This window comes from Halyomorpha halys, unplaced genomic scaffold (assembly GCF_000696795.3).
Source record: "Halyomorpha halys isolate HHAL.00 unplaced genomic scaffold, Hhal_1.1 Scaffold726.1, whole genome shotgun sequence".
Lineage (NCBI taxonomy): Eukaryota > Metazoa > Arthropoda > Insecta > Hemiptera > Pentatomidae > Halyomorpha > Halyomorpha halys.
In genome coordinates this window covers 569,028-589,554 of record NW_027116696.1, presented here as the reverse complement: position 1 = coordinate 589,554, position 20,527 = coordinate 569,028, and the positions used below count along the sequence as shown (strand labels likewise).

The following is a 20,527-nucleotide window of genomic DNA, read 5'->3' as shown; positions in this document are numbered from 1 at the left end:
CCTCATCTACTCACCAGGGCTGTCACTCAGACTCAAATTACCCATCTACAAAGTAATACTACGACCATCACTACTACACGGCGCACCACTACTACACTATCTTTACCCAACAGCCCTGAAATCACTACAACAATCCCAAAACAGCACACTACAGAAGATATGTCGAGGGACATCTCTGGAAAGACGTAACGTGACACACATTCATAACGAACTACAGTTAGAAACTGTACAACAACACATCATACGGAGACACATTAAATTCTTCGACATTCTCCCTGCTTCCTTCAATCCAGTATTCCAGTCTACCACTCCATCCCCCCTTCCTGCGAGGTGGCAGGGCAGGAAAAGTTCCAAAAACCCTATTAACATCACCTCATAACTCCATCTTCTGATGCACCCCAACCCCTTCTCTCACACTTCTTTTCGACTTCTGACTATTTTATTATTATTTCATCATTATCTATCGTCTTTATTAATTAATGTTTTTTTATTTTTATCTTATATGCGATACAACACGAAGAGGGCCCTCACCTCCGGACTTAAAATTGCTCCTTTTTAGAATGGATAGCTCATATATGATTTGAAGCTCATAAGATGTATTTCATTTGAAGCTAGATAAGATGTAACATTTCGTTAGAATATGATGTGGGGCATCATAAATCCATTATGTTAAAATATGGAAGAAAAATAATATTTACATATATTGTATTAATAGTTTTCTGATTTATTGAAATAGTAATTAAAACATATAAAAAAATAATAATGATATTTCGAACTTTACCATTAGTAATCTCTGAAAAAGGAACAGGATTAACATTGAAGGAAAGTGTAAAGAAAGTTTTAGGTTGGTAACAGCTTTAATTGCAACAATTGAACATTTATACATGGCTAATCACAAAAAAAAAATAAATAAACACAATTTTAAAAGCTTAAGACAAAGAAATGAAGGAAACAATTACTCGATTGATTAAATATTAAAAAAATTTAAAGGAAAGACAGAAAATGAATATTGAATAAATTACTTAAAACCTATCAAAAACTATCTTTAAGAAAAAACTTATAACTTAGATCAACCGAAAAATTATTTAAATTAACAAAGTAAACCAGAATAAGTAAAACCACACATACATATAACATATATGTAGCTAATTATATTTATAGCTAACATAGGAAAAAAGGAATAATTCAACTAATATTACATATTTCTCAGAAATCGATTAATTAAATTTATGTTTTGGACAAAATTCCAAATTTTTACATTAATATACAATTACATAACAGGTAACCTTAAAATACCAAAGGTAGTAAAAGGTAAGACACAACACGAATTACTTTTCTTTTTCACAGTAATGCACTTACTAATTCAATTTTATTTCTGTTTTAGAGGGTTCGGAAAAAAAAAAAAAACTAATTTAGATTATTTTATGAATAAAGGGGATGTGAAACAAAAAAAAAAAAAAAACCTAATTTAGAGTATAGGCTCTAAATTGGTAGATGGCTAGATTTAAGGTTACCTAACTGGCAGGCAGGGGGATAACACTTCCTGCCGGGCCACGGGTACCCTTCATCACGAGCCCCGGCCCAGTCGAGAGATCGACCCTCAACTCCCCAGTAAACGGCCTAGCCACACGCACGTCGTGTGGGGGATCGAACGTGACGTGTTCCACCCGGAGCATGTCATACCTTCGCACTCCTGGCGACGAATCGACCGCGGGACCGGGCCTCCCCGATGATCAGTGTAAGGGCCTACATCGCTAGTAAGGGGCGACTCCCGGACCTCAGGCCGGGCAGCAGTACCCGATGCAGCGCCCTCCACCACCCCTGACCAGGGTGGAGATGACTGAGAGAGAGAGAGACCGCTCTCAGACCTCTTGCCGCGCCCTTCGGCCCGGCCGACCTCCCGCCAGAGCCCCCCCCGGGGGGCCCCTGACGGCGGGCTCGGATCCGGCAGGCCGATCGGCGGGCGCGGCGTGCTCGGTCGGAGTGCGAGTCTCGAGTTTGAGTTTAAATAGAAAAGGTGGGGCCTATATGGCGAAGCGGGGTCGCAGTAGCCCATCTTCCCGGCTCCTCCCTGGTTGATCCTGCCAGTAGTTATATGGTTGTCTCAAAGCTTAAGCCATGGAAGTCTCAGTAGGAGCTGACTTAAAGTGAAACCGCAATAGGCTCAGTAAACCGGTCATAGTTTACCGAATATATGCCACTCACGTGGATAACTATGGTAATTCTAGAGCTAATACATGCAACCAAGTCCCGACCAGCGATGGAAAGGACGCTTTTATTGGATCAAAACCATTCGCCCGGCTCGCCCGGGCGTCTGCTTGATGACTCTAGATAACACCACAGATCGCACGGTCACAGTACCGGCGACGTATCCGTCAAATGTCTGACTTATCAGCTGTCGATGGTAGACTCTATGTCTACCATGGGACTCACGTTGTTTGTTTCTTAATTTCTTTTCTAGGCCAGAAAAAAAAAAAAAACTAATTTAGAGTCTCCATCCTACTAATACTGACAACTAAAATAATATACTCCAAAATACTCCTTAGAATGTAGATGTTTTACAGTAAAAGGAGAAAGTACATTGTTTATAAACACGCCATTATAATTTTGTAGGGGATTTGAAAAAAAAAAAAACTTATTTGATCTTAGATCCACATCCTTACCTGGGTCTTTTCACGACACTGGTGGCGTAGACACTGCTCAAGTTCAAGTTGAAGTGCTAGAGAAGTTCATTGCCAATCTATATTCGCAAAAGTTGTTTTTCTGTACGTTCATCTAAGATGATGGCCTATCTCCTTTCCTTCTCTCCAGCAATCTTAGTCCGTCCGCTTCATCTCGGCAACCAGTGTAGTTGATCCCGTCTCTCCCCAGCTCAAGTCCGTCCGCTTCATCTCGGCAACTAGAGCTGCACTTAGCCTTATCAGCTTACTGGTCCGTCCACTTCATCTCGGCAACTAGTAAGCTGGCTCCTGTCTCGATAGTTCTAGTCCGTCCGTTTCATCTCGGCAACTAGAACTGTTACTCTCTCACCTAGACCTCCTCTACCTGCGTCAGTGTCCAGGGCTCATCCTCTGGCACGGTCGTTCCTAATTTGTTAATGAATACGCCTTGTCGAGGGCCTTCTGTAAAGTTGATATCAGGCTGGAGAAATCGCCTAAGACAAGACATAACCCCGAGAAATTAAATGATCACTTTACCAACGAGACGAGGAGCTTGATGCAAGTTTTGTGGCCATTCACCTCACATCCTCTCAGAATCCTCTAGCACAATTAAATAAAGAGCCGGTATTTTGGGCAAGGTAACCAGACTTTAAAAAAAAAAAAAGGCGAAAAAACAAAAGTGCTGAGGACACTCACATTTTGACATGTAGCCTATCTGTTCCAATGATGACCCTTGGCAATACTTACTAATTCTACAATACACGATCAATATTCTTATATTAATGTATAAAAATTATAATACTCAACTTTTTAAGGATCATTCTCAATGAGTAGTCCAGATCATTTATAGTATCCCAACTATGGTTTTAGAGCCGGGAAAACGTTTAGACAGCATACAATTTTTAACTACACTTTTTGTAACTCTAGTTATCATAAGCTTTTAAGGTTTTTTTTTTTAACCGTACATAAAATATGCAGTATTAGGTAAAAATTGCATGAAATTGTATCTATTAATTTTTAACATATAAGGAAGAGAAGTTAAAGATCTATTCGTGTTATTTCTGATTAAATCGGAATGTCTCTTTATCTATGATGGTCTGTGATATTAAGGATTATAGTATAAATACCGGATTGATAAGTGAGTAAGATTAGGATATGGCATTTCACATTTTAGCAAGAACTCCTATCGGTCTATTTCGAAGTATAAACACAAGTGCGAAAAAGTAATTTATAACGAATAAAATTACTTGACTTAAACGCCTCTCAAAAAAATAAAAACCAAGCTAGCGGTTTTCGTACCAAAAAACGTCCAAATCAATGTCCAATTTGTTTGTAGCATTTTACGTTCTGGTGCAAATTTGCGCTGAATTTCAGGCTCCTGCATTGTTCATGGAAAACAGGATACACATGTAAAACTACTTTGGAAAAAAGTATGCTTAGTTGGCCGAGTTTTAAGCAACAGTTTTATTTGTTATATATTTGGTATGATTTTTTTTTTTTTTTTTTGGCACAGGAAATCCAAATATGAGCTTGATTTTTTTTAGAAAATCACTATTTTTAAGGCGTCTTAAATATTTTATGTATTAGGTATAAAGATTTTTTTGTTTGCAAACTTAAAACATTCACGAATATATTTGTGGGTTGCTTAAGAAATAAAAAACCTACTTGGCAATAGACATTTCTTAATTAAGCTCATTATTCTATCTTCATCAGAATCAGAATAAATATACTTGGCACTGATGTGAACGATTTTACAAACCACTTTATATCATGTGATTTTCACAAGCAAACTTTTCAATTTTTTTCTGGAGCTCCAGCATCGAGCTGGAGGTTATGTTCGGACACGTGTCTAATCTTTCAAGACACAACTTTATCTAAAAAAGTTGCTCAAACTGCAGATAACACTGGCGAATCAAATGGGTGAGGAATGTTGTCTAAATAAGTACACTACGAATAATTGCCTAGTCTAGCTTTAATTTAATAACTGGTTTGAACCTGTTTGAAACACTCCTAAACTGTTTTCAATCAAATTGAGTCTTTTGATACGTGTTCAATATATCAAGTGTATAGACCCGCGATCAAATATTATTTTTAAGTACAGTTTATTTAGAGATTGATATTCCCTGAATACTAGTAATCAAGTATCTAATGCCAGAAGATGTTGAATTAAGTTCTTATCCTTTAATAAAACGACTGTCAATGGGAGTTATGATTTTTGGTTGACCTGAATTCGCTCATCTTGTATTACTATGAGTAATCTTGAATTAATACCCATTAAAATAGTAGAATTGTGGAATTTAAGGTGATTATCAATTAACGCAAAGATTTTGCTTCTTCAAAAAGTAAATATTTTAACAGAATCATCGTAGCTTAAATGACTCATTATCAAACGGATAAAACACAGACTAACATTTAACAAGGAAAACTTTTATCCGTACGTTTTAACAAAGGTATGTGTTAATACACATAAGCACAAAAGCAACTCTTGCGACATAGCCATTTAGTTGCTCACTGAACGCGGAGCAACCTCTACGGAGGAGCCCAGCGATTCCAGATTCAAGCTTTTACAAATTATAATTCCTTGTTCCCTAGAACCACTCCTTGACGCCACCAAATACTTAAATTTGGATGGGTTGGAAGTCACTATTCCACTATTCTTCTTAACTGCTGTCTAATATGGACTTCAACTTTTGAATTATGGACGATAGTTTTTACACTACCGTTGAACCTTTCTTGTGGATTGGAATGCAGGTGTTATTTTCGCAGTCGATTGGGATTTCCTTCTTCTGGAATGGCTTGTTAAAAATGTTCAGTAACATTTATACTTGGTTTCGCCTATATACTTGATATCCACCATATTTAAACATTTCAACTGTAATTCCATCTTCACCACCTGCCTTTGTTGTTTTTGGCTATCGCCATAGGCATATCCAGCTCCCAACCCTCGATAAGATCACCCTCTTCAACAGGTTGTCTTAAAAGAGCTTCTTCATTTCCTTTTTTCCACTTTCACATATTTTTTACAGAGAAATATGCCCATTCTTTTAGAACTTTTTCTTTTTTTGTAATAAGCTGTCCAGTTTTAATACTAACTTAATACTTGCTTCCCATATTTCTCATCTAATCCCTTCATGGTGCTCTAAAACTTTCTTTTATTCCCATAAAACTTGCTTCAAATTATCGAATTCAGTCCAGCCTTTCTCATCAGTCTTCTGCACTGCTTGCTTTGTCTCATTTCCCTTGTTCTTTGTAATTAATCGTACGTCCTGGGTTTTTAATTTTCATTGACCTTGGCCTGCACTTCTTTGCATCACTTCTTGCACTAGTTCTTTTGAAGGTTTTACTAATAGAAATTGTATTATTTCATCTCCAGAAGAAGATACGCCATCTTCTTGAGATCAATAGTGAGCAGGGAGCGAGAACAGATCGGCAGTTTAGTGTACCTAATATTAGGCTGATTATAGGAAGTTTGGTAACCATCAATACTACACTACCCCACTGCTCTAGACTTTAACATCGATAAGGTGGACACAAAGGTGGTAAACACACGTGATAAACATCGGCCTCGATTGCGGACGATTCAATGACTTGGTGGAATAATTCGAAAAGACGGGCAAGTCCCGTGAGCAAAGGACTGATCAATGTTTTCCGAACTTTCCCCTACTCAGGTACCTCTACAAACGCATTTTTAATTCATTCATGTAGTGAATGACCCCGCTTTAAAACCACCTCCTTATTCCTCCTCCTTTATCAAACCCACATCCTATAAGAATTAGAAAAATCAAATCTGACAGAGCTAAGTTTTAAGTAAACCATTGATTTATTTATATTAATTCACTTTTTTTCCCTGTAACTATGGTGTTAGGGAATTTCTAGTTCCAAAGGGAACCATTGTTAAGACACAAACAATCAACAAGGTCTTAGTAATTTATAAAAATACTAAAAAATGAAATATAGTAACTAAAAGAATCTCGATGTTATCATATCCATAAAAATAACACTTAATCAATATTATCTTAATATTATTAAAAAGAATTTATTATTCAGACGTCCGTTCCAAGAGCTCTTATCAACAAAGATGAGGCAATACTTGTCTTGGTCATCACGCACAGATATTTATATAGGAAATGTGACAATAGTCTAATGCATTTCCTTTTTCCGGTACGATTGGTATCACTGTTTATAAATATAGCATAGTAATCTGAATGTTAATATATAAACTCCCTCACTGACCTAGTTTCAAAAAAACGTCAATGGCTATGAAGCTAGAAATTGATAAGAGGTTCCTCAATTCAAGCAGCAACAATTTAAAAATTTTTTAAACTCCAAGTGGTTTAATAACAGTCTGCTAAGTACATGGGTCAGTATAGCTTCCTTAATTTTTTTTCATCTACTATTACTATGTTGTTTTTTTATCAGCAAATTTAGTTGAAATTAGCTCTTGGTTAAGCAAAAGTAAATGATGAAATTTTATAAACTTTATGCTAGACCACATCTAGGCAAAGTCCAATTTTTGTCTCAATATTTGAACTCGAAATATGGCTATTTCAAAGAAAGTACGTTTGCGAATGCGTAAGCAAGAGTAGTGGGCGGAATCAGACAAAATCTGGGACAAAAACATGAAAAATACTGAGTACCAACCCCAATTCACCAAAATAGGATTAAAGTTTCGATTGATTATGCCGGAACACAAATTTGACAAAATTGTCCGGATCAACAGACACACATGGAATCAAATTAGTCCATTGGTGTCTAAAATGAAAGATGCGAGTCATTTCAGTTAGATTGAGTCATTTTGATTCTAACGATATAATTTTTTTTTTCGTATGATAAGAATAATAGTAGACCGTATGTAATAGATTGTAGGAAGAAAGTCCGGGTAGTGGTCAATGTACAAAATATTGGGTTATAAAATAAGTTCGTAGCGTTTTTTACTGGTGATTCCAATAAAAACTTCAGATTCTTGTAAATATTTTTACTCAATTATATAGGACCCATTTTGATCTATTACACGTTGCCATCAGTCAGGTAATTTTTTAATCCGTCCTTCCAGCTTCTCAGATCTTTGCGTAATTAACTCCTCCATGTACGTTTTGCTGTCCTCGAGCGAATTAAAGTGTTTAATATGAGTATAAGTGAAAATATGTTGGGCCAAGGTCTAGTGAATAGGGTGGGATCACATCCCAGCCAAACTCCAGTAATTTCTGGCGGGTCTGCAAAGACACGTGAGGCGGGCATTATCTTGATGGAAAACTATGCCTTCATGATTAGCCAATGCTGGACGCTTTTGTTCAATCGCTGCCTTTAATTAAAGCGTTTCTGCAATATCCGGTGTCGTAGAGTGAGGGTTGTCTGTAACCAATGCTTGAATTTGGTCATCATAGACAGTTGAAGGACGACCCGAGCGCTTTGCCTCTTTCAAGAAAAAATTTCCAGTGAACCGAGCAAACCTCTTACGGTGCTTTCTCCTTAAGCATCATCGCCATACACACTACAAATTTTGTTAACCGTCTGTGCAGCGAATTTTCCTTTTCGGATACAAAAAAAATCATTAAATGACGAAAATGAATTTTTTTATCTTTCATTTTGAGCAAGCAAAATACCACTTAAAGATAAAGAATCTCGGTTGAAACTGATGCATAAAAGCACTTTAACTAATCCTTATTTAGAATTATTTTACAACCCAATAGTTTTCTTACTATTTTGACCTTTCTTAACCGCTACCCGGACTATCTTTCTTCAATAAACTTCTTTCTTTTATTTTCTGCATGAGTACAAAGCTTTCTTACCTTCGGTAGTTTGTAATTAAGAATTTAGTGAAAATTGATAATCAGTGAAAATCGAAGCGAGTGTCGTACTCAAACATATCGAACTGGGAACCGAAAAACAATAATCAAATATTATGCAAAATACAATATATAAAAATTAAAAATATTATAAATGCTTGTTCATAAAATTTCCAAAAACCATACTACTTTTGACAATCGCACAACTCACTTACTTTCCGTACAGGATCAAATGGAAATTCAAAAACATTGATATAGAAACAATGAACTATAGTTCCATTAACCTAGCTATAGGAACTTGGAACATTTATTTATTGTTGTAACTCGCTAAGAACTATAAATAACATAAAAATCTAAGTATGTATTAAAATAATGACGAAAATCATTATGTCGTTGCTTTATACTAACAGGAATAATAAGATTATCTGAGAAGTGCGCTGAGCATAACGGGGTCAAACCATACAGAGATGCCTTTGATGAAGCTTAAGATTGTATCTTGTGGACAAGCACTCTTTGTCTTAGAACCTTATGGCTGCTAAGATGAAGGATGGAAATTGAGAACGAAAAACTAGTTGTAAATTGATTGTTGTTAGAAATTAATGAATCATTAAAAATTAATTTTTATTGGACCATTTAGGGGTGTCCATCCTTATCTAATCCCTCCCCTCCTAAAAACAATTGCTACAGCTCTTTGGAATGTTGCTATGAGTTCAATAATATGTCCAAGAGGGCATAATCTAAAATTTCTTAACAATTAAGACAGAATTTTCCAAATAAATTAATACTTTATAATTTTGCCAACTATAAAATATTCTGATTTTCTCTACCCTTTTGAATTTGAACTATTCACTAACTTGTTGCAAATGTTGACAGCTTTGTTTTTCCGTTTTTCCGCAGGCCGTTATGCCGGACTTACGTACGTAGATGATCTAGTAGTTGTGGTAGCTTCGAACAGGAGAGGCACAGTAAAAGATGAGGCTGGTCGGTGCGCCAATCTGATAGAAGCCTGGTGCGAGAGGAAGAAGTTAAAGATGGGTGTTGTCAAGACTCAAGCTTTTTTTCTTGAGGGGTACGGCTGACAGGGCACACACTATTACTCTCAGGATATAAGGAGGAATTATACGACCCCGTGATATTGTCACGTACCTAAGCTTAAGGTTTGGAAGAAAATGTGACACTTCACTTAGACGGAGTAAAATTATTAAATCAATATAACATTTGAAGCTTTCATTTAAATTTTCTAGTATTTTTAAACGGAATATCGATATTCCGATATTACTTACTCGTTACTAAACTTTGATATCGTTATTACTAGGAATGTAGAATACTGAAAACTATACGAAATACCGAGAAATAAATTTTTATAAATTATAATTTTAATTTTTATAATTGTTTAAAAATTAAAATCTGTACCGCTACAACCCAAGGGTCAGGGGTTCAGTACTTTGTAAGGAAGTAGTAGTGTTACTAGTGTTAGTAGTGTCTAGTAGTAAGACCAACGATTGTGGAAGGAGGTGATTTGGTCACAATCACGCTCGACCGCAAGATTTTGACCCAATTTATTACCTTTTTAGTATTTAATACCTAATTTATTAAGCTGGGTGGACCCCAGCAGGGCTCCAGAACCCACAGGGTTGACTCACGGCTACAGTGTAACAGAAAACAATTTTCTGCTCAGCCGGATTCGAATTTTTATATTTGTCATATTTGTTTTGAATAGGTATGATATAAAATAAGTCTTCCTATATTATCATTTTATGATTACTATTGCTTTATTTTGTTAAGTTTTCGATATTTTAGTGCTGATATAATATCAATATCGATATTGCTAACCAATATTGATATAGATATTGATATTTTACTTCCGATATCCCATCCCTAGAGCTAAGTTGATGATGGAGACGGGGCTCTACGGCCCAGCTACCTCCCTCAGCCAATAACCAAGGAGAACTGCCCGTATAACAAAACCTTTGTGTACGGGTAGAAAAAAAATGTTGGCTCTATCAACTTCCTCGCACAGCTAAGGACAATACTATAAATTGTTTGACTGCAGCAGTGGGAAGCAACGCATAGGCAACGAAATAGCAACGTTGTAAACACCCGTATTGCCTAGCAGGCAGGGTAGGGTGTGACATTAATAAATATTTTGGTAATAACACCAATAGATATTGATTATATTCACATAATAACTTAAAATTGCAATTGAACAATCCAGGATTGTAGTCAAATTGATAAATTCATATGCTTATCTTGTGACATTATTCTTTACAAGTACATAAATCTTGCAAGAAGGATAATAATAGAGGTGGTTAGCTTTGAGGCCAAGTGAACCAAAAAAGGCGGACTTTATAGGACTCCAAAAGCATGTTAAGGCTGGAATGAGGAATATCCGAGACGTCATACTTGCAGGTCAGAGTTGACAAGTAGATCAACGGTAGTATGGTTGATGTTAGATCGTTTAGTTTATCCTGCAATTTTTTTTTTTTTTTTTGTGTTTACTTTTAGTGCTTAGCCACTTTTTTTATTATAAAAATCTTTATTTTTACTCTTTTATGAAGCAGTAAGAACAAAGTAGGCATTACTTTTTCTTTATATAGTACGATTTATAAAAATAGTTGTATAACCTTTACAGATGTAAAATTATTGTTTAAAGCACTTTTTTTATTGACGCATAAACAATTTTCCGCGACCACAATACTTCCCCTCAGCATATATTTTATATACAGGTATTGGTGAATGAAATTAAAAATCAGCACCCATTAATATTAAAGGATATAAAGAGTATAGAGGAAGCAGCAGAGCTCCATCACTTAGATTGTATTTTCTCTGTTAAATAAAACAACGAAAAAAAGCGAAGAGTAAGGAGGTTTATGTTAAAACAATGCTATAATCAATGTCATATTTTTTTTTTTTAATAAAGATCAATTGTTATTATATCAGAAAAATTATTTATATATTTATTTTTGTCAAACTATATATTTTAATATTTTTCTTCCCAGCAATTTATTTTTCACTTAAAATAAATATTAATAATATAAATAAATAAATTATTTAAACATTCATTGGAAAATTTACTAAGTTAGTGTAAATGTTCATTAATGTTAATTAAATTTCATATCCAATACCTACTGTCTAACAATAAATATATTTTGGGATCCTTTCTATTTACATTGAAATGTGTCTATTTGATAGAACAGAGGCCTACGCACAAATAGATTATGTCGAAGAACCAAATTATTGGAAATGACACTTACTTTAACAATAAGTGTCATTTCAACAAGTTCTTTTAGTTCACATTTGCGATTAAATTAACGCTAAATCAAACATTCATTCATACTCAAATCCTGCAATAGCGAAGCATCGGAGATTCAACGAGAGGCTTAATAAAATGACAATAAAGATATTACTAACCCATATTTTTAAAGGTTATTAAATCCTAAAATAGGGAGAAAAAAAAAGCGTGAGCAGCAGAGCTCCGTCACCAATAATGGACTTCCCCTACCTTTTTATTTGAAAAAAAGTTGAATGATAAATCCATTGCTTCATTAATATTTAAGAACATACACAAAAACATGGCGAGAGTAGAAGGCAGGCATTACGAAATCCAAGCACTTTTCAATCACATATGACTTTGCAACCCCGTTATTATATGCAGAAGCTATCCAGGTGCAAAAAATATCAAAATTCTTCAAAATGCAAAAAAAAAGCAAATGGCGGTTGGGTAGAAAATACATGGAGACCAAAAGCACTTCCCTTATACCAATTCACACTATTGAAAATTATCATAACAGTACAAAAAAGGACTTAATTCAGTATTTTTTTCTATAATCTCCTCAAAAGGAGTTTTAAAAAATATTTTTTAAGAAACCTATATAAATATAGGTAACTGAGTTTTATAAGAATAGCTCAAAGTAGGAAAGGGCGAAAGAAAGTTTGATTTTTCCAATTTCTTTCGACTGGAAATCTGGTCAGTGTTTCGAGTAAAGCCTCAAGCGGCTAATGAAATCTCATGAGGATGAACTCATGGTAGAAGCATAACCAAAAGTACACAAATAATTGGAATTTCGTATTTTTATATAGTAAAGGGGAAGTTATTGCGATCTTGCAATATTTCTAATCCGAATTCTAGACGGCAATACACCTTTTAAGATCCCTAGGGTCTAAACAACCAAGTCCCGCATATGCTCTGTGTCGGTGTGTGAGTGAACAGCCTAGCTAAAAAACAAAAATCGTACGAAACTGAAATTACATATTTCAGGCGGGTATATAGTTTGGAATAATACAGCATCATTTTTGACAAAATTGACTAACCGGATTCGAACTCGGTTCCTTGGAGTTAGTAGCGACGCGCTTTACCCCAAGGCTACCCCGCTCCTTTTGTAACAGTGTAACGGGGCATAAATGGCGAATATTCCTGGTAGTGCAAATGGATAAGTACGAACTATGAAAGGATTTGATAATTAACTCAAAGAGATATGAGGAAAAATATTTTTTGCCATCAGAAAATACATTTTTAGAAATATGTAATATATAACGTAAGAAAGCCAGAGATTTTAATAATATCAAACGCAGAATGTTGTAGAAGTGGTAGAGAATAACAAAAAACGCGAAAATACAAAAGTATGTTCTAACATGAGTTTGACAGTGCGGGCTCATGTGCATATGTTAGTGCGTTTCACCAGTCCGATAAATGTTTTCGTCAACATACTTTTTAAATAGTTAATTAATAATTTTATTACTTAACCTCCATGTGAACCTATCAGTTGACAGCATGTCTAACTCCATTTTAGTAGTAGTAACCTGGAGGGCCCCAATTCTTAAAGTTTCTGGGTTCCTGTCTTGTTTATAAAATTGGTTCCCACTAGCGGTGGGTGCATTGGACAGCAAATCAAGTACACTTTTATAGGTACTAATGTAAAGGAAATAAATTAATTTTGGAAGAACTCTGAAGTGGGAAATCAATAATTCATTTTAATTTCTTAAATCTCAGTATTTTTTAAAAGATGCGAATAAATCTGATGCTTATGGTTATAGTTTCATCCATTTCAAGTTCATCGAAAAAAAAAATAAAAAAAAAAAGATGCGACATATAACACAGACCATAGTGTATTGTCTTAATTTGTACTATATAGTACACAACTAGTCTACTATAGCTAGGCGAATGCTTCCCAAATGACTTGTTACTGCATCCGACCTTGCTCATCAGCTGACTGGACCGTTACAGACGTTCAGTACCAACTCGGTCGGTCCTACATTGGGATCCGGAGGATGGTAGTTCTATGCCCGGTACAATTGCAGAGTCAATTAACAATCAAACTAAAGTAATTAATAGTCAATGATATTTATACCCATTGCCGTCCTCCACTATGGTAACTAAAGTACTCTGTGTACTAAAGTAAAAGGGTTTTATTAGCATCGCCAAGGACAGATTTCTTCTTCATGTCCTAGTTGTTTCCTTACTCCAAAATATCCATTTGGGATATTATTTCATTTTGTTATCACATTTCTGTTGTATTTTATTTTCAAAACACAAATATTCTCTGTTCTATTCGAATATGTACTATATTAAATAATCAAACCGACAATAAACTTATAGCCTGAATACTCTCAATGTGACAAAACATTCTTATCGACTTATAACATACTCTCAGCTTATTTTCAATTGTAACTGAAGAGTTGACATTGCCTACACACATATGGATTAAATATCTCATATTGGAACCTGCAGTTACAAATGCCATTGCCAGCCATACTTTGGTCAGATGAAGACTGACTCAGGAGCCAATTAAGGATATACAATACAAAGAAAGTAAAAATATCATTTTAAGGTGAAATAATATATATTTCCAGAGGAATGGTCAGTTGCCTTACATACAATGATTATTCTCTAAAACTGGATATTAATGAAAACAAGCGACTAGCGGCTGTTGGAATAGAGGATATGAGAAGAAGATGATAGAGTACTCACCGCTTGGAGGGATACGCTAATACGACACAATAATACGAGGAACAAGAAGCCGCCTCTAGCAGCCATGGTCCAGGCCTAAGTGCGCCCACAGCACACCACAACGGCCCCCTCCACCGCTCCAGCGGGGCACAGACCATTGGCCCGTCAGCATCCGACCTCTTCGGACGGTATGTTGGCTCTCCTTCTGCCCTTCGTCTTCGTCTTTTCATCTGCCGATGCGGTAAGTAATAAAACTTTCTTTAATGGAATTTCATGTACTCTAGAAAACTTATTAACAATGTCTGCGCCTCCAAAATTTCAATTGTTTAACTTATTTATTTAGTAACGTTGTATTGATTGTACAGATAGTCAATTGAAAAGCTCTATTAATAATACATTTTCTAAGTTTAAAACATATTTATTTTACACTTTTCCCGAAATGAAATATTGTACTGTGTAGATCGAATTTAACTTTAGTAACAATATTATCGTATAAAGCGAATACCATAAATTTCTATGTGTTACTTTTCATAAATGCTTGCTCACAAATTGACCAATAGCTATTTAACTTTAACCTATCGTAAAATTGTTATATGATTATTACCAATCTATTTCTCCTCCCTCCCCCAGGAAAAAAAAGAAATATCGGATCGACTGAAATTACATGTATTGAAATTCGATTATTAACTAGATGAGCCCAGTTAAATCAATAGAATAAATCAAGTAGGTTGAAAAACTGATGTTCAATCGCCATAATCTCTGTTTTAGCAGTTTCCGAACCTTTTTCGCCGCAACACTCTCTTGCGCTGAAAAAAATCGAGCAGATCTTGGGCTAAAAATTTCACGGAACCCGTTTCGAGCTATAAAAAAATTGCGACACAATTATCCTTAGATCGATTAAATATGTAGGAAAAAAAGAAAGAAAAAAAACAATGCTAAATAAATGCTGGAAAGTATTGTATATTTTATACTTTTATTTTAGATTTTTTTGTAATATTTGGAGAAAGTGGCATTAGCTACCAGCACTCAGCTTAGAAACCACTGTTTATTAGAAATTCGAATATTGTTTGTTTAATTGAAGTGAATTAAAAATATATCTATTGAAAATTCCTAACTTCGGTTTAGTTTCAAAGATAATATTATTTCAAGTACAAAATTAATATGTATGATATTTTTGATTTTATTGTTTAATTACAGCTTTTAGAATTTAAATTTAATTTAACATTTAGAATTAGCAATTTTAAATTGAAACAAGATATGGAGTCCATTTAAGATATGGGATAACAAATATACATATACTCCTCAAAATTCTTCATTCCTTATCATCCCAGCACAGGAGTTAGGTGTAAAAAGTTTTATAAAAAACTTTAGTTTAGTATTATTGTTCAAAATATGGATGGAGCTTATGGTTTTTGGATTTCCATTTGTAAACGTTTTTCAGTGAGAATATTTTTTACTAAAAGTTAATGTTTTTAATATTTTGTTTATGTTTAAAATTTTTAATATGTTTAATAGTTTTATTATTAATTAAGACCTGCGTTTCCATTCTATTTATTTTAACATGATTTTTTAATATTATGAAGAAAAATATTGAATATACAGTTGAATGGTTCAAGGTAAGAATATGATCTTAATGTATACGCTGATTAAACTAGGAAAGTAACGTTTTATCGAAGATATCTTTATTCTTAATATGTAAAGCAATTCCAAAATAAACATTTCAGTTAACCTTAATTTTTATTTCATGTTATTAATTAACAGATAGCTAATAGCATTTACTTTTATTGTTATAAAGGACAGTCATTAATCAACATTTAAAAAAATATTTTCAAACCCAAAAATTTATCCCATCCTTTATTCGAGCTTATATAATCCTACAAATCAGATTTATGAATGTATTGATATTATAGATATTAAAGACCCAAAATATTGAAAAATTGAATTCATTGGTTCTTTCAAGTTCTTTTGTTTGATTAGAACTAACTGATTAAGAGAAAATTTTAAAATATATATTTATTTATTGTACATGAAAAAAAGAATATCTATTATGTATTGCTAAATCTATGATACTTTGTATAGCCTCCGAAAAATCAAAAACAAGAATTAATACTATAAAACAAAAAAATCTATATGTCACTCTATAGACATCTAATCTATACCATCGTTTTGTAGTATAAGTATCATCTTTATTTTGACTTACAAAAAGTTTCTAGAATGATGCCTTAATTTTCTTTTATATGGCTATTTCGATTTTTTCAGAATTACGGGGTCACCTCAAGCGATCATATGCAAAAATCAAATAATAGCTGAAGAATAGTTATAATTAAATTCCCTTGTTCTATGATTTTGAAAACCTAAATTTTATGATGAAATCTAAAAAACTATACAAATACATAAAGTCAATTACTCATCAGTGAATACTAAATCTTTTATCTAATAAATAAAATAAAAGAATTTATTTTAATAAAGAATATAGAAAATTAAACCCTTAGAAACAAGTTGAATATTCAAAGATATTTGTTCCAATTTATTAGCACAATAGCTTAAAAATTAATTAGAATTGGCTGTATTTTCATTTAAATTTAGAAAATAAATTGATAGTATAATCAATCACAAACTGTCAGAAAATAAATGAATAGTATTGTATAAGGTACTAAAGATAATAGAATTTCATTCATGCTAATTTCTTGAAAACTTAAAGTTTTATAGAGAACAATAATAATAATAGTAATTATATTTATTAATAATAAGCATTTCGTAGTTCAAAATTGCTTAGCTCATTTCCCATTTGCGGTGCCTGCTTCGCTATCTGTGGACAAATCTTTATACTACAAATGATGACGGTGTATTAGTTGGAGTTTCTTAGTTTACCTAAATATAGTCTAAATATTTAAAAACCGCATCCAACTATGACAGTTTTATCTTGCTATATTTTAATTTTTTTTAAATAGAAGACCTATGCCTGATATTCCTATGGATGATTAGTAATATATAATGGTTTTATATAAGTTACTCTAATTAGCTCTTACTCCGAATCAGTTTTCAAGTTAAAAGAAATAACATCAAATATAAATAAGAGTTAAACAATTTATTATTTGACTACCATCATCATCAATTTAAAATTGATGATTACTTGACCATTAAGTAATTACTTTTAATTAGTGCTTCTGACCCGCAATCCACCAAAACTTTATCTTAGTAATTGTTACATGATATTCCATTTTTATGTTCTTATTTTAACATAATCGTTAAAATGTCGTTTGAGATGTGTGTTTAACTAATGTTACCTACATAAATGACGTCATATCGGAATAAATATTCAGTTAGTAATCAGTGCAGGAAACATTAACCAAAATCGACCAAAAAAATACAGGCAAATAGAAAGACGCCGAACCAAATTTGTTCCATGTCTAAAACACAAGTTGTAGGTGAAAATTTTCGATGGCCAGGAAAATAATTTTTTTTTGTAAGAATTAAATAAAAAAAAAACTTTAATAAATAATATTACATACTTTTATCATATTCCGACTAATTTATTTTTATAAACATATATGTTGTGTTTAAATATCAATATAACATTTTCATCACCGTAGCTCAGGGGTTAGGCGCAAGTCTATCGTCCTGAGGTCCGCGGACGGTGCCTGATCTAATCCGGCCTTGCAGCGTTGACTTCTTCATTAAGTGGCGGTCCCGCAAAATGAAAAACTTTACTCTTAACCATGGTTAGAATAGGTTGGTCACCTGTAGAAAATTAGGCAAACATCACCTTCGGCGTGGACTGCCTTAATAAAAAAATAAATAAATGTTTTCATAGCAAACTTTAATTGATGTATTAATAATACTGACAAAAACGAAACACATCAAGTATTGATAAGAAGAGGCCTATTGCATCAAATTACCCTTAGTCGGGCATAGCTGACAGCGGCCTTGTTTTAATTCCTAACCAAAGATAAATGCAGATTAAGGTGGCTTAGCACCATAATGACACCATAGAATATGTGTGATACCGATTGGTTACAGAATATTGTGTCCTAGTTGGTGACAAGTTTTCTTCTTGAGTTCCCTGTTTTTTTTCTTAAGAATATCTACTAATGTTCCATATATTTATTCCAAGAATATAGACCTGACATATCTGCCAAAAAATTGGTACTCACTAATTAATAAAAATATGGTTAATTGGTTATTTTTTAAATAGATTTAAACAAAATTACCGTGATCAAAAAACTGGACGAATCTTGAGGAACTATTAGGTAAAACCGAGTTTCACTGTGAAACCAATTGTTCCAAGGAAGCATTCTTAATTCCCAGTCCAAATAACACAACTGAATACACGAAAAGTTTTTAAAAAATTGAGTCATGACGGTACTCTGTCTGATATTGATTTTTTAACAAACTTCAATGTCTAATTTTAATGTTTAAATTCATTTATGTGTTGATAGATAGTTGTTTAAGAGATTAAGAGTTTAAGACATATTCCCAACACTTTGTTGTGCTACTTAATTTACTTCAAATTCTTGGACCTCTGAGCGCCCAAACTTTGTTTCCAGTCCGGCTTAGGTCTTCTTTATTGAAGAATTTCCAGAAAAAAAGATTTCGCTTTCTTTGTCGTTGTATATGTCACATAACTTCTGTGCTGGTTCATGCAGACCAAGTAATGCCGATGGTTTATTTGTGCCAGGGAACCTGTGTGTTTGTCAAAATTGATAACTTTTTTATCGTGACTAACTCCTGTTATAAACTGGGAAGAGACCCGGGAATTTTACTGATTTCCGAATGCAAGGAATTAACATCAACTTGGGAGAAGAATTAAGTGGGAATGATTTGTTGAGCAGACTAGGGGCAGCTACAAGCACCAGTTGTGCCAATACAGAACTCCACCAAGAACTACCTCAGATAGTTTCTTGGATTTATCTACTATTGACGTATGGTGACTAAGTGACAATTGTCTTGTTATTTATACTTATTGTAGATATGGTAGGACATGGTGAACTGGCAAAGAATTTAGGACAGAACATTGTGTGCTTTAGAAGGTTCTGATAGATTGTTTTATCTTGACAAAAATAATTAAACATAAAACCCTAGCATTCATATATCAAATTATTAACAGAATAGAAGAGAATATTCAAAGAATTGAACAAAAATGTGTTATTTATACACGGCGAAACAAAATGTGTTGTTAAATATATTTTAAATTAAAGTATTGTAATCTAAATTCCAAAATATGCTGTTACTTTTGTTTAGCTTTACAATCCAGTCCCGACTCTTATCTATCCAACAGAAACGCTAGAAGTCCTTGGTTTATACGACCGCCATTCGGTTACCAACATTTCTCGTGTCATTGACTACAGTGCTGCCATCGCAGTTTCGGCCTTCCTGTTCGTGTTCCATGTATAATTTCTGTCAGTAACTTTTCTTTGGTATTTTTTTTTTTTAATGACCCCTTTTCTGTTCATTTCTGACATAAGGGAGATCCAGAGTTCACCAACTTATTGTAACCATGCCGGAGGGGCCAAATTTTCATTTCGTGGGCCGTCACAGAAATAAACCTTGACCCCCAAGCCTGACATGAACCAGCGCTGCTGCATTCACGAGGCAATTAAAGTTGACACTCCAACTCCCTCGCCTACAAACGGCCAACTACTTTGGGATTATGTCATCGCTCATTCCAATCGTCCACATGACAAGCCCGATTCAACCTTTCCAGTTTCATGACTTTAATCAAATACATCAGGTTCTCCGAAGAACTTCATGTTTTCCTGATTGCTTCTTAACCTCCTGTATAACTCATAAGTTATTACTATATGTATACGTTTTAATTCTTTTTTTCAAATATGGAAAGATCTTTTTTTCTCAGCTTTATTAGTTTTCCAGTTTTTTTTTATCGATATATGAGGATTAGTTCAGTTTACTAGGATAGTACATGTTACGATCTCCAAAAGAACTATTTTTCCAGCTCATGATTGGACTGGCTGACGGGCTTGGTCTGAGAGAAGCTTATATGAACCTGTAGCGAGAGGGACCAAGTGGTTGGACCAAAGCTCACCAGAGCGCTCCACCTCGAGCCTCACCGAAGCTCTCAAATTTACTTGTTACTTCATTTTGTAAAGAACACGTTGTAATTTTTGTATATTAAT

The 20,527-nt window shown here is 34.0% G+C and overlaps 2 protein-coding genes across 4 annotated transcripts in view; one reads left to right on the top strand and one right to left on the bottom strand.

The window, feature by feature from the left end:
- The window catches only part of LOC106685722 (collagen alpha-1(IV) chain), a gene marked incomplete at its 3' end in the record, with an annotated part of 81,927 nt that extends 67,408 nt beyond the window's left edge, over positions 1–14,519 (bottom strand). The window contains 1 exon segment of the mRNA XM_014428552.2: positions 14,415–14,519. Coding sequence (XP_014284038.2) covers positions 14,415–14,480 — 66 coding nt within the window.
- An 8-nt stretch (positions 14,520–14,527) lies between these two features.
- LOC106685721 (collagen alpha-2(IV) chain) overlaps positions 14,528–20,527 on the top strand; it is a 109,564-nt gene continuing 103,564 nt past the window's right edge. For all 3 annotated transcript variants that reach the window (XM_067053432.1, XM_067053430.1, XM_067053431.1), the window contains exon 1: positions 14,528–14,634. In XM_067053432.1, coding sequence (XP_066909533.1) covers positions 14,584–14,634 — 51 coding nt within the window. In that variant the 5' untranslated portion in view covers positions 14,528–14,583. The remainder of the gene's footprint in view (positions 14,635–20,527) is intronic.